At 38.9% G+C, this 15,489-nt stretch overlaps 1 protein-coding gene across 21 annotated transcripts in view; it reads left to right on the top strand.

The window, feature by feature from the left end:
* The window catches only part of SULF2 (sulfatase 2), a 162,818-nt gene that overhangs the window by 108,932 nt on the left and 38,397 nt on the right, over positions 1–15,489 (top strand). For all 21 annotated transcript variants that reach the window (XM_068912650.1, XM_068912636.1, XM_068912649.1 and 18 more), the window contains 2 exons: positions 10,965–11,116; positions 14,690–14,859. In XM_068912650.1, coding sequence (XP_068768751.1) covers positions 10,965–11,116; positions 14,690–14,859 — 322 coding nt within the window. The remainder of the gene's footprint in view (positions 1–10,964; positions 11,117–14,689; positions 14,860–15,489) is intronic.

The following is a 15,489-nucleotide window of genomic DNA, read 5'->3' as shown; positions in this document are numbered from 1 at the left end:
TTGTGGCAGTGAACAAAAGATCCAAAAAGCGTAGAAGTTCATGTGTAGATTTTTTTTTTTTTTTGAGGTCCACGGTGATATTCATTTGCCCTGCAAAAACATATAATTCAGCTTCTTGCTCTTTTTCTAAGAAAAGGCCATGAGAAATAAAGCCTTTTCAGGCTTGCTTTTGTATGCAAGTTTAGCACTCCGGAGTGAGGAAGCTATTATTTTGAGAAGGAGGCTGGGTTTTTCTTAATTCATAACCCAGGCTTTCTCCCTGTGTTCTCCCTCTTCTCTTTTCACTCTCCTTTAAGCTTGAAGGAAGAAATTTTACTACCTTACTCCACTTCACCTTCCCTCAGTTTCTCTTTCCTGCCCCTCATTTCACATCTCCTTGCCTGTTTCTCTTTCCTGCCCCTCATTTCACATCTCCTTGCCTGTATGTCTACTCATTGTGATCTCCCTACATTTTACTGCTGTTGCAAAATTCTGCTGTGACCATTCTTCCTGCATTGTAGTGTTTTTCCTGTGGCAGTGGCATTTGCAGTTTTGATTTGTACAGACTTGTCCAGTTGCCAGATTTATGCTGCTCTTGCTGGTGCCTTTGGGAAGGGTGCCGATGGTATGCAGAACGGAGGGGTCAGTGCACTGTAGGATTCTCCTGCACAATTTTTTGAAAGTAAAAAATGTGAGAGAAGCTAGAGGTATGACTTTCCTATAACTGTTTCCTAGTTTCAGCCTTGGTTGTCACTTTTTGAATTTTTTCAACTTTTGTATTTTAAAAAGTTTGAACTACTATGTGCTAGGCACTGAACATGGCAAAATAGAGGTGAAAGGAAGAGGTTGAGCTCAAGGGAAGGTCTGTCATTGATTTTACCAGCCAGGATATCAGCCACCACGCGGAAGGCTCACTGTCACTTTATGTGGGTCTATAAAAATACGTATCATGACAGTGTAAAGGCTGGCTTTTCCTGAAGCCATCAAGACTGTGGGTGTTGCAGGTACGTCTTCCTCAGCAGTAAGCTGTCTCACTGCTAAAAATGCCAGTGTCATGAACAGCGACTACAAGGCTGTGCTCTCTTTACATAGGCAGTACGTGTAGACACCAAGTTGCTGATCTCAGTATGTTGAACAGTCAGTCCTGTTTTGAAGAGCTTCTCACGTCATTGTCCTGTTACACGTTGTGGGAAATTATGCAAGGAGGACAACTTATGTAAACATACCGAGTCAATTGATGAATTAATCGTACAAAAAGTCCATGTAAGCAAAATCTGAATCATCAGTAACTTAAAACAGTGGACGCTAATACTTCAGCCTGGAGCAAGAGATGATTAGAATGTAAGAGAAACAAAGATCCTGTGACAAACATTTCTGAATGTCGGAGAATTTCTCTGCCAAAGGTTCCTGTGTAAACATTTACAGAAAGAATGTGCTATTTTCTGTGAACATACACATCTCTTTCCATGAGACAGCTTTTAAAATGCACAGTGCATTTTTGCATGCTTGTGTCTTGCAACAACAAATGCCGGGATGTTTTATTGAAACACAAATTTAAACTTTCCCATAGATGTTGCTTAATGAGAAGAGCTTCCCTTTTCCATTTGCCTGGCTGTCTGAATGATTAGGTCTTAAAACTGGTGACTGATTCCAGAATATTTTGTCAGCCTTATCTACAGTCAGGAAATGAAAAGACATGTTTATCTTATTAAATTCAACAGAATTAGGGATGGTGGGCCAAATTCAGCCTGGCAGAAGGAAGCATTTGCTTCAGTGAATCTTCTGTGAGAGTTCTGTTATTTTATATTAGGGCTTAATGTGGCTCAGTATGCAGCAAATGCAATAAAAATTTTGGCCAACTTACCTTCGTCATTCCTATAGAGGAGTGAGTACCCTATAGTACACCTAACCCTGTTTAGTTAAATGAACCTATTAACGAGGAAAAAGCTACTTGTTGTGTGGTAATGTCTCAATATCTCACTCTGCTGGTAAGCTCATACTTGAATTATGCAAAAAATTAATAAATGCCATTTTGCACCATTCATGTATTTTGAATCTAGAGAAGAGTCATTATGGGAGGTCTGTCTCTGCCATTATAAAAAATTTCCTGGGAATAAAAGTAATAATTATACTTAGCACTTTCACAAGGCTTTACAATAATTAACTAATGAATTCATTGAAATTCAGTGACAATCTTCCATTTCCTCCCGTTAGTACTAGACTAAGAAGATACAGTGACTGACTCCAGTCAAATAATTATTTTTCCACTTCACTGTCCAAGCCTTTGACATTTTAAAGTGATTTTAACATCAAATTGTAAGAAAGAGGAGAAAAGACTATTGGTAAATGTTTATTCAAGGAGGAATGAACCTGAAAAATATGTGATCTGATTTTAATGTCCAGATACATGCCAGTAGCAAATTCTAAGATTATCAGTTCCCTGCTGCAGATTTTGTTTTTCGCTACAGTTGCTGGTTGCTGTTTTTATTGCAGAAATATTTAAAGACTTACCTGAAGTTGATTTCTGGGTATAATTGTGCGGTAGGGGGCAGTCAGTGACCCAAAGAGTCAAAGGATGGACAGAAGCGGAGACAGAATAGTGAAGTACTTTCTGCCAGGTCACATGCAGGTAAACAGCAAAGTTAGGAAGAGAAACAACTCCGTTCACACTCCCGTGATTCACACTCCAGTGCCCTAGCTGTTATATGCTCACTGACTAAAATCCACAAGCTAGCCAGCCCACAGTCCAATAAAACTTTCCCAAGAGACTTGAGGTGAATGCAACCGTAACTACAGAAATAAGCCAAGTCTGTGGCTCACTTCTTTCCAACCATATTTTCTTTGATTCTTACCCTCTCTCTTATTTTTTCCCCTAAATCTGTCTGTTTTAGACTGTGAAGAAAAGCTCCTCTTTCCCTCCCTCGCGTAAAGTACTCTTCTGAAAGGATGCCACCTCTAGCATTGAAAGTGTGGTAGTTTTGTCGTACTGATTGGTATCATATTGAAATGATACATTTCATTTCAAGCAAGGGCAATTCATAGCTTGGTATTTCTTCAGAAATAGGATTATCATCTCATAGCATTTACAATAGCTAAAAGCTAATAGAATATTTGCACATTTGCTTTTCTAGAATGCCGGTTCTTTGGCAGAAATCTTTCAAAATGATCAAAGCAACGTAATTTAGGAATCTACTGTATACGTTTTCCCTAAGCTGGTCTTTCCTCGATATGCTCAAAGGTGTGAACAAGGCCCACGTGGTAATATGCTTGTCCTATACAGCAGTGATACAAAATTTAGTGGGCAATGGACAAGCTTAGTGATACAGAAGTTCAGAGATGAAACAATAAGCTGTGTGTCATCTTTTAATAAAGTGCACAGCAGAACAGCGATGATCTCAAAGCCTGGCCAATGCCTTCAGAACAGACTTTGCAGAAAGAACATTGTGGCACTTCTGTTGCCTTGGCCCATCCTCGTGCATTTCTGTGCATGCCAGTGGCAGGAGGGAGCCCGAGACCTGTGCCTCCCCTGCTAAGTCAGAGGTAATAGTGCTTCCCAGCCTCACGTGTATGTTATGTGTTATGGAGATATTCAGAAGCTATCTGGATAGGGTCCTGGGCGATGTGCTGTGGGTGACCCTGCTTGAGCAGGGGTTGGGTTGGACTAGATAATCTCCAAAGGTCCCTTCCAACCTCAACCATTCTGTGATGCTCTGAGAGGACCGTATATGTTTTGGAGGTGGATGCATTTAAGAAATATAAGAGACGAGTAAGTATAAACAACCTGGGTATCAAATTTATTTATTTTTTAGGTAAAAGGTGAATGGATAGAAAATACGTTACGGTGGAAATTTCTTCTCTTTCACTGAATATCTTGTTGAAAGGAATTTTGTGGTTGGATTGAACTGGGGTTGGAGTTTTCTCTTAATTGGATTCAGTAAGGTGTACTTCACCTTCAGTAAGGTGGATTAATGCCTTTACTCGGGCAAATGTTTCTTCTTGCACAGCATTATCTCAGGATCTCCGTGGAACTTGGCAATCAGGCATTTTCTTCAAAACATAGACAAAATGAATCTAAATGAAATTGTTTTGGAGTAGACAAAATAGCATCGTGCCGACTTTGGTATTTTAATAAAGGTTAAGCGTTAAGCTGGCTAAGCTCTTACTTGGGCTGTTTGTTATTAAAATAGACCTGCCAATGCACTGTTGAGAAGGCTTTTGTTTTTTATGTGTGGAGGAGGAAATATTACGTATGAAGAGTGGAGGATAAATCTAAAGGTTAGAGTTCTTCTGTGACCATTGGTATATGAAAGGAGGGAGTGATACCCATGGTGAATGTTTAATGAAATGTCTTGCTGCTGTGGTGGTTTTGATGTTGGGAAGCATTCTGAGTAAAATCTGAGTGGTCAGGGATGGCCACCAAGGACCGAGCAAACTGAGGAGTGACAGTGAGCTGTGTTGTAGAGCAGCGCTCTGAGGCACGTAGCCAGCATTCCTGCTTTCTCTTGTACAGCCCAGGGTAGGAAATGGTGCTGTTGTGACACTCTAAGCCAGCTCCTATCAAGTGGTAATACAGAATCGTGATGTGAAGTTTTTTTTCTTTTTTTCCAGTTGCTTTCAGAGCATGTGTGACAGCTTTTCAGAAAGATATTTATGCTTTGCAATTCTAGTTCTGCTGAATTTATGTAAGCTGTGCCATGGGCATTAAAGAGAGGGGGCTTTGGCCAAGTGACCCCACTGGGAGTTTGCTCACCTGAGAAAGACGGGCAAGACTTGGCTCACTATCAGTGTTCTCCTATCTGATTCCTTGTTGACCATTTCAAAATTTGGCCTCATCTGCCCCCCTTCAGCTAATTCCCAATTCATTAAATAGCTTTTTGCAGTGATTCTTGGCCACAGCTGAGGAATGCGCAATGCCAACTCAGGAAGAGGAACAAAGGTGTCATAAAGATTATTTTTTCCTGCTAGATATCAGACTAATCCACTGGCCTGACAAGGAAGCCTGTAGGCTGTTCTAATTGCACTGGCTACCAGTCACCATAAAATATGGTTCTTTCAGCTAGTTTCATGAATCATAAGGATAATTTTTATCCAAGTTACATAGAATAGTGGTATGTATAAGAGCCTTTATTAAAACTCTCTCTCTTTAATATACCTGTCATGGTGGGTGGAACATGAGATCTCCAAGAAAAGTTTGAGTTATCAGTGTCCTGTGGAAGAGAGAAGAATTGGGGCATCATGTGCAACAGGACAAAATAAAATGTGTGTCTCTATACTTAGTCTAACTGATTAAGTGCTTCAATGAATTCATCATTTCAAGGACTGTTTTAGACAGAAAGAGAAGCAGAAAAGCACTTGGAGACCAGTCTACCCTTAGCGTCCTGAAACTGACGGAAGTAAAGGGATCTGAAAACAAAAAGTGATCTTAAGCTGCGCTTTTCCTCCTGGAAAATATTCTAAGCAGCCCATTAGGTTTAGTCCAGTTACTGAGGTATTGGTACTAATGTCACATCTTTTAATCTTTGCAGCCATGTCATGTTTCTTGCTGTCACTAACGGTGCCAACTGGGACCATTCTGTTTAGGTGACTTCAGCACTCAAGATTACTGTTTTTTGAAAATCTAGTCAGTTATTGGGTACATAATGAGAACTGATGTCTCCTGGAAAGACTATCTCCTGTGGGACCAAATTTAAAACTAAATTACAGGATTTCCTCTCGGATACCCCATACTTACACTGCTGTAAATCCATTAATTTCACTGGATTGATTCCATTATACGTTGTCAGTTTAAGAGTATATTTGACCGTGCTGTGAATACAGAATCACAAAACCGACATGACCTTTGGGCTTACTGCTTGTTACATGCATACTTAGCCATGCTGAGAATGCTTTCTCACCCGCTTTCCTCTGATTGTCTGTTAGAGGACAAAAAGTACTGAAAGTAATTTTTGCTAGATATACAGCAGAAATAAGATCAGAAATGCTTCCCCCTTCCCCCCCACCCCCCACCTTAAAAATTGCTCAACTTTAGCTAATTGTTTAACTATGAGCTGGGAAAAACTAGTATCAGGTAGAGAAGCAAAACATCTGAGAGGAGTAAAGAAATCTCTGAGTAACTTTAAGACTGGCAACTCAAAACCTAAGCTGATACCTGAAAAGGTGGTGGTTAAAGTATGTCAGAAAAAGTGTTTTAAGTACATTTAATTAAAGTACTTAATGCACAACATTCATGTCTAAATATAGAAGGTTAAGACTTTAAAATATGAGTTTAACTTTACAGTCATGATGGTAAGTGCAATTTAATGGTGTGCTAGTAAGATAGAAGATGGATACAGTTAAGTAGCACGGAAGAGATGAAGAGGTGACTCCAGAAGGAGAGATGCGTGGTATAAATTCTGAGCTTACTGTCCAGTAGTAATGAAAAGCTGAAATTTGCTTTTCTCAGCTTCAATATTTATTAAGAGAGCATGAGTATTTACAAATACAGTCCTAAATGCAAAAATCCTGGAGTCATGTGAGTTTTACTGAAGGTGGGCCTATTAAGTCACCTAAGTCTATCATAGGATCACAGGATAATTCAGATGGAAGGACCTTAGGAGGTCTCTAGTCCAACTGCCTGCTTGAATCGGGGTCTGCTGTAAGGTCAGACCAGGCTGCTGAGGGCTTTAATCCAGTCTGTTTATCCAGTCTGGTCTTGAAAACCTCCCAGGATGGAGACTGAACAGCCTTTCTGAGCAACCTGTTTCAGTGCTTGACTGGCCTCTTTGTGAACACAAAGTTTTTCTTTATATCCAGTCTGAACCTCTCTCATTTCAATATATGCCAGTTGTTTCATGTCCTCTTATCATGTACCGCTGTGAAGAGCCTGGCTCCATCTTCTCGATGATCTCCTCAGAAGTATTGAAAGGGCTCTTTGATCCCCCAAAGCTGGGGCAGCATTGCTCCTTGGAGTGTACTTTTTTAGTGCACAGCCTGACTTGCCTTACATATCACAGGAGATTTAGCTTTCAGTACTTCCCAATGGAGTGGAACGTATCACTGTCAGGCAGCTACTACCAATGTCCCTCTCGTACATTCCTTTCTTAATTTCATCCCCTTTCCTTATTTAAAATGAACATAAGTACTATGATCGTATTGTTAAGCAAGCTATTAGTGAAATGAGTAAGGGATCTTGACCAGTAATTAACAGAACTATGTCTAAACGGAAGAGTTAACTATGAGGAGAATTGGAGCTGAACTGCTATATCAAGGAAAGTGAATGAAAGACTGAAATTGTGGGTCTCATTCTGATCTGTCAGTTTGATACTGGTGAATCTCTGTTGACCTCCACGGCATTCCTTCTGACTCCTTCAAGTGCGAGAACAGGAAAAGGTCTGTTAGGTATAACTCTCAATGTTGGGCAGCCTATATGGAACAAAAAGGAATGAATGATCCCTGGCATCATTTTATTGATCCATCCTGAATCACTTCCAAGTAAGCGTGAAGATATGTGAATATTCTTTGAAGATACCTTTAATTTTCAAAAGGTATTTTTAGGGAGTTATTAAAAAAGAATTGCTATTTAAAGAAGAAAAAGGTAGATGATATGGATAGAACTAGCTTGAACATTTCCAGTCAATGGAGCCTCTTGGAATATTTTTGAGACAGAAATGTCTGTTCATTTGGTTTTGCTTTTATGCAGCATTTGACAATATGCTACATTGCTTTCTAAGCAACGAGCGTTGGACCTTGTGTATCTGCAATTGCATTATTTTCAGAGCAGATCTTTGTATTAATTGGTAGCACAGGGCAAATTCTTGCGTGTTTTTTTTTTTCCTTTCAGGAAGAGTTTAAAAAAACAAAACAAAACCTCATGTTAAAATTCTAATCTATACCAAAGAATTTTCCAGGTGCTTATCACTGGGGTGAGACTTAGAGAAAAGAACTTTATAAGGTTATGAACTCCAGCGGAAATGGTTACAGCGTACAAAGGGCTCAATTCTTGTATATCCTGTTTCATGTAGTCTTAGGAGAGACTGCTTTGTGTAGCATTTAAAGCAAAAGAAAGCTACGTTCCTACTGCATTTATTGAAAACAGCCATGTGGATGTTTTTTAATCATCAGTTCATAGCCTGGGTAGAGAAACATGGCTAAGCATCTCAAACAGCAGTCTCTGAGCATGTTTGTTAATGAAATCTTGGAGCAGTTTGGAATTGGATGTACTGAAGGCATGCGTGCTCTAGTGAGCAGCTGTCGCTGGTGGTGAACTAATCTGACGAGGTGGAAAATTGTGTTAGAGAGAACATTTACGATCCAAAATCAAAAATTTTCACCAGCATTAAGAGAGCTTTATGGTAACCCAATATTTTGTAGTACTGAGGAGTGATGTTTAGAAGTTTCTAAATAATGAGCCTTTCAAGGGCTGAGAAGGAAGAAGGAGGGGGAAAAGGAAAAGATGTTAAATGGAAGACTGGAAACAGCAGAGAAAATTATTTAAAGCACTTTGACATCCATGAAAGATTATAGAGACATCCTGAACGTACAATGGTGGGTATGCAAAAGGTGCTGGAAGGAACTTCCGCCAGACTTTCCTTTAATGCCCCTGCAGAATAGCAATGAAGTAATCCTTTACAGAATGCCTCTTTCCTGAGTTCTTCAGCTGGCTCAGCCAAAGGCTTTAGGAACGGACTGGTAAACTGGAAGCTCAGCTTCCATGAACAGGGTGAGCAATACTGCCAAATATATCTCTGTTTGTATATAATACATTGATAAGGGACAAAAGGCTTTGCACCACCTTGTGCATATCTGCTACTGTAGATGGTGGTCAGTGTTTCAATCTGTTATTCACTGTTACCAGGCCAAGAAAAAAATGTGTAGCTGTACTGTTTAATTACCCACAGTCACTGTGGGTTGCCTTTCACTCTTTAAAAATTAGAAGTTGTTCATAGAAAAAGTAATTTGAACAAGTGTGTACAAGCCCCTGCCTGAGTAATATGGTTTGTTCATGGCTGCTAATTTACTTTGCTTGATTTTAAAGAAGGCATCATGAGTTAGAGTTAGGACAGGAAAACAAATTCCCTTCTGCAGCCTGCTTATCAGTTACTTAACCCTTTTGTAAGCCGCTCATCTATAAAATAGCCTAACACCTTACCTACTTTTGCAGAATTGTTCAAAAGCACAGGGTAATTTCAAATAATTTATTAATTAACTATCTCCCAATAGATCTGCCGCCCTCATCTTCCGTGATATAGATCCTAATTCTGTCAGCACTTCCATCTCTTTCAAATGCTTAGAAAGATGTCAAATGGTCTCTCGGTTTCTCTTGGCTCAACTAACACACGTTAATTGAATACACTGCAATTTTCTTCAGGAGGATGATTCAAAATGTGCTTTTGAATTCTACGTAAGCACTGTGAGTTGGACCTTGTGGACATGCAGTGCACAGTATGCCTACTCCCTGTCAAATTATTCCATTACGTTATACCATTTCATTATATTATTATGCTGCTAATGCCACGCTTCGTATTTTTATAGAAAGGAAAAGCATTATCAATTAATGAAGCGGAGTGCTCTCGCATACTGTTCTGTACCTCAGTTTCTTACTCTGGGACAGATATTCAGGCTACTAAAATAGACTTAGGTCCATTGACTTCAATAAAGTATACTGGCTGAAAACCTGGTCTACTCTTTCCACAGTATTGCCTCTTGTATGTACACAAGTTGAAGGGGGTGCAGGATCAGACACTGTAGGCTGTAACTTGAAAATTGCGCGCTCAAATCCCCTACGTTTTGAGACAAGCTTTAATTTAGGACTAAAACCACAATCTCGGATCTTCTGTTGCCCTTCTAGAAGCACAGATGTTCACTCATGGACTGTCAGTGTGAGTTGGTTCAGGCACTGTGTGCCTCTGAATTAAAAATCTGTGTAACGTCAAGTGGAACAAGTGTAATAATCTTTGTGCTGGTCACCATGGTAGTGGCAGTGCTAACTTGTATTACCAGACCATTCAGCAATTGAGTTCTGAGAGCTCTGAGCATGGAAAATCAGATGCTGAATCACACTGCAGACACAAGAAGAATTTTACCTGTAAGCTTTAAATAACTGGCTAGAGGAGTGGGATCTTCCAGTACAATATCTCCTGTAATTGCACAGTGATGACAACGTATAAACGAATGTTGAAATACATGTACTGTTAAAAAGAATTCACTTTTTAAAACTGGAATGGTGTGAAAGCATCACTGAGTACATCATATATCTTAGGGAATTTGTGTTTTCCCCATAGAATTCTAGTGCTTTGCATTTTTCTTAACTATTTTCTGCAAAGTAATTTGTGTCTATGCTCTTGTGGTTTACAGGAGCATGGCTAGCATGCTGTTCTGGGAGGATGGCTCAGATGCCTACCCTGGGTTCTGCAAGGATCCTTGTACTTTCCCTGCACTTGTTCTGCCAAACAGGCTGCTGCTTCACTTCTTTTGTGCAGCAGGTTTAAAATCTCATCATATTTATGATGCTCATTTAAAAGCATTTCTCCCAAGCCAGCCTCCTTTTACTGACTTCGCTGCTTCTGCCAGATACTAGGTGGAGGTGGCTTAAGTGGGTGTAACCGAAATGAAAAGCGTAGCTAAATTTGGTGATTCAGGATAGGGTGAGATAATGTGGCAGCTGGCACTATTTTAAACTTTTTTTGTTTTGTTTGTCTCAGTCTGAAGGATCATGCGCTAAGGAAAATATAGTTGTAATTGTTGTCCAGTTCATGTCCTATTTATTCCAGTTGAAAATCAAAAGAATTGCATTATGGAGCTCGGAAATAAAGAAATAAAGGGAGCGTTTAAGCCAAATTTTACAAGTTATTTCATAATTTATCTCTTACCTTATATGTATCTGAATGAAGAAAACAAAGTTCCAGTCAGAAGAGACAGAAGTGAAAGAGTATTGTTAAATATTGTATCTTTGAGGTGTTTATGGTGCACCTTCTTATTATATATACTTCTGCTTTCTCTACCTCCAGCTTTCTTTGGAAAGTACCTTAATGAATACAACGGTTCCTATGTGCCTCCTGGTTGGAAAGAATGGGTTGGATTGCTTAAAAACTCTCGATTTTACAACTACACGCTCTGTAGAAATGGAGTGAAGGAGAAACATGGATATGACTACTCCAGGGTAGGTCCTACTAATTTATTTCTCATCCTTTAACATTTGTTTATAGCTGCAAGAAAGCTACAAACGCTTTATGGTTTTAGTCTGACAAAAGAGTTCTTTTCACACTTGAAAGCTGCTGCCTGTAACGTCAGCTACAGCCCAACAGGCATCGCGCTTGGACCTTCTGTTATCCTCTGTTGCTGAAGAGTCATGTTACTGAAAACGTTTTTAGCAGCAGTGGGAATATAAATAAAACATCCTGAGACTATAAATATATTTATAATGAGCTGAAGATATGAAAATGAATTTAAATTCTGTGTGGTGACTGTTTCTGTTCTTGTACTTTAATTTTTGTGTGCCAGGTCTGATTGTCATCTATTCCCCTAGTACAGAACTGATTTCAGTGGAGTTACACAAGTGTAAATGAGATTAGAAACCAGCTCCCTCCAGCTAGGCCCATCTTTTTATGTTAATCTAAGGAACTTGCTTCACAGCCATAATGTCATGGAGAGTTCATAGTATCCTTGCATGTTATATAATAATTCTGACTTTACTGTCTGAATGAATGGAGAATTTAACTCTTAAATATGTATTTCCACTTTTTGTTACAGGCAAATATGTTTCCTCAAATCCTTGCAAAGATGCTCTACTCTGGCCAGACTTACTAAAATGCTTGATACTCACTGTCCAATGCAATACTATTCTTTTTCCTCATCTAACACACATTACAGCTCAAACAGTTAAATGTTTGCAGACAGGGGTATGTTTGTTTGAACCAAAAGCGTGAACTTGCCAAGGTAACCAGCTTCCGCGATTTCCTAAAATAGCCTAAACAGTCTGTGGAATATGATTATGGATAAATTTATCAGTAAATGGCTATAGCTTATGTAGTGTGTAACTTAAAAAGTTGACTCACTCTCTTGCACAGTACTCGTTTGTGAGGTGTGTTTGCTTAACAGTAATTCAGTGTCCTTTCTACTTATCGAGTACGAATCCTTCCTCCATAATTTTGCTTCATTAGCAATGTGTTCACAGTCACTTTTTTCTTTAAGAGACTGATGTCTGTGTGATTTACCCCTTGCCCTCCCCATTTGCTGTTTTTTAATTTAACGTGTTTTGTGTTGAAAGATGAAACTTAGGCTTCTAAGGTTTCATTTTCTATTACCAGCTGCTAAGGGGAAGGGACAACTGATGAACAGAATTATTTCTCTTTTATTTCCCTTCTCCTCTATGAAAAATGAGAGAGCTAATCTTTATAGCCATGCTACCAAAAATGTTTAGATGGAAATCAATCTTATATGGAACAGTGTGAGGCGAGTGATTTCGTAGGGTAGTGACCCCTATTGCAACAAGGGACCAGCAGGGAACTTGAAATTCAGATGTCCTCAGCTCTATTGTATATATATAGTGCTTGAAAATGTTTAGATTTTCGTTTTTCAGTTTTTCTTACTGAATTTGATAATAAAAAAACTGATAAAGGTATAAACAGTTTGATAATCTTCATATTCTTGCGTAATACAATACCATGATAGTAAACAGATGATAGTGTGCAGAGCAGCAGCACACATTGATGTTAATATTGGAGTTCAAATGAACAAACAGAAGCTGAAATATGAGGCTGCATATCTTTCCTTCCTGCTGTGTTTGTTTCTTCTCTTTTGGAAACTTAATTTTCCAGCAAAGAACAAATGAAGTGAAGTTACTTCAGAGAGATTATTTTTTGACCCTTTCTACTTAACATAATTAATATGTTAATTCATGTGCCAGTGGAAAACTAGAAAAGCCCATTACTAATTTAATTCTGTCCTCCAAAGTGACTGCTAAGCGTTATCCTCTGAAAAATCAAACCTTTGCAAATCATTTCAGATTTTCTAGCCGGAATACTTGACTCACTTTTTTTCTTTTTCTATCAGTTGAATTTTTTGTTCTGTATGCCTTAGCACAATGAACTGCAACTCCACAATCTGGAGCCTTAAAAAAAAATCTGTTAGAGGAAATATTTCTGTTCAGTCTTTTGGCCTGGTAAATACTTGGTTTTGCAACATTTAATTTGAATGATGTTTTGACCAGGTGCAATATCTTCATCCCTAAAATGGAATTTGAAAACTATTCTCTCTTAATGGCTAAACCAAAGATGAGTTACATACTTAAGAAGCTGACCAATCAGCTTTAAAAAAATTTTTTTTTAATTTTTTTTTTTAGTTTTAAATAAATGTCAGGGCATTTCTGAGAGCGGTCCAGTATTCTCAGCTAGAAGTATGATCTCAGTTATTATATGGATGTTCAGAAGTCACTTCTGCTGTGGTCTGGTTTACTGTACGTCCTCCTGTCCCCTGCAAATCATTAGGAATGAAGATCCTTCAATTAAACGTGATGAAATTATGTCTGTTTACACCTGCTTTCATGTCTGAAAATATCGTATCAGTAACCATCGTAACTGTAGCAGTCTCATAACAGACATGTGCATGCACAGACTAGTATGTAAAATTGTAAACGGAGGCTGCCAGCCTGGTTCTGGGATGCACAGGAAATAATTTAGGGGGAAAAAAATAAGTACAGTCAATGAAAAAGGTTTTTTTTGGACTAATGACAGCTGACTTCTTAGGTCAAGGACACTGGCAGTGGTAAAGGGGAGAGAGCGTCTGAACCATGGACAGAAAGCTGTACTTAAAGGGAGATGGCGTCCCGTCTGTACCACGCTTTGTACTTGTTCACTTGACCGGAGCCAGCCATTATGTCTGATTTTACATTCAGCTATGACATGACAGTTATTATTTTTGTTTTTAAAGGAGCAGCTTTGCAGTGCTGTGTGTCCCATCATATCCTACCCTTGTCTGAGAGAGATTTATGTGCAGCAGTTCCCGTAATGTAGCCCAAGGAAAGGAATGTGGCATATTGTTAAAAAATACTGTCTTTAATCTATATAGCTCCAGGAGATATCAGATGTACATGATGCTTTTTAGAAAGCAGAAAGATAGACAGTCTGCGTCTTCCAGAAGGCGTTTTCTAAGTTCCCAGTAATTTACTTTATAGAGATACATCTCTATCAGATTGTAACTGTATCTGTAGAGCGAATGAAATTTTTGGTACAACTAGTCCAACGTCTCTTAGTTTTAGTGACCGATGCTTCAGAGGGGTGTTAAGAAAAATGAGTACCAGCCCATTTGAATTTTCAAAGCACTTTTATAAGGTAAGGAGGGACTACATGCCTTGAAAATTTCACCTCCAGAAAGCAAAGAAATTGGCCTGTAGTTTTCAGTTCTTTGTTAGTATATGGTTACTGTATTTAGCATTGTGATCTCCACAATTTAATTATGCCTTCTGGGAAGAAAGCTTTCTAGTTGATCTTAGTGTCATTTATTTCTGAGATGGAACTGTTGCTTTTTATATTTCTAGACGGTGAAGAGAGGATGATTTCATTTTAGTTTTTGAAGTTTTAATATCTAAATTTTTTTCCCTCCTCCACCCTTTCTGAGCTAAGTAGCTTCCTTTTTCCTGTTTCTTACGATACCTCAGACTTCTCCTTGCCATCTCACTCCCCCAACTTGAAGTTATTGTTGAAGTATCTCATTAAACTTTTCCTTCCACTTCCAGGATTATCTAACTGATCTGATCACCAATGACAGTATTACCTTCTTCAGAATCTCAAAGAAGATGTATCCTCACAGGCCTGTATTGATGGTTATAAGCCATGCTGCTCCTCATGGTCCTGAAGACTCAGCCCCTCAGTATTCACATCTCTTTCCTAATGCCTCACAACACATGTAAGGAAAAGAAAACCCTTGTGTTTCCAGGTTCAGGAGTTTAAAAGTACTGGGTACCTCTGGGGGAAAAATGTTTGCCCTAAAGACTTTTGGCATAAATTTGGTACATACACAGAAAGAGTTTGGAGATTTTTATACTTCTTCAGAACAGTACAAGTATCTTGAGAATGGCTACTACATCTAGAACTCAAAACTGTAGCTTACTGAGATAAATGGAAAGGCTCGCATTGAATTCTTTGGACATTGTGACAGACTATTTGGGAAGTAAATCACTGTTTTATTTTGAGCAGGGGGATCAAAATCTGCTTCTTGGTTTGTAATCTCTTCAGAGGAAGAAACTGTATCTTCCTATCCGTATGCACAAACTGTGTTAGTTTATGGATATTACCAAAAATCACGTAGTGTGCAATAGCTGTTAGTCTTGTTTTCTATACAGAAAGAGAGGGAACAGAGGCCTGCAGTGTCACATTAGGTGGTCTGGCTATTTCTGAATGAGTTGGTATGTCTCTACATCTACCCAGTCTTGAAAATGACACAGGTGCCAGAAACACTATAGCCTGGTTACCCAGTTAACGCGTTAGCTCCAGCGCAACACTGTGATGAGACGGTTCTCGCGTATGGTCAGAGAGC

Source organism: Struthio camelus, chromosome 18, assembly GCF_040807025.1.
Source record: "Struthio camelus isolate bStrCam1 chromosome 18, bStrCam1.hap1, whole genome shotgun sequence".
Taxonomy (NCBI): domain Eukaryota; kingdom Metazoa; phylum Chordata; class Aves; order Struthioniformes; family Struthionidae; genus Struthio; species Struthio camelus.
This window is presented reverse-complemented; position numbering and strand designations above follow the sequence as displayed.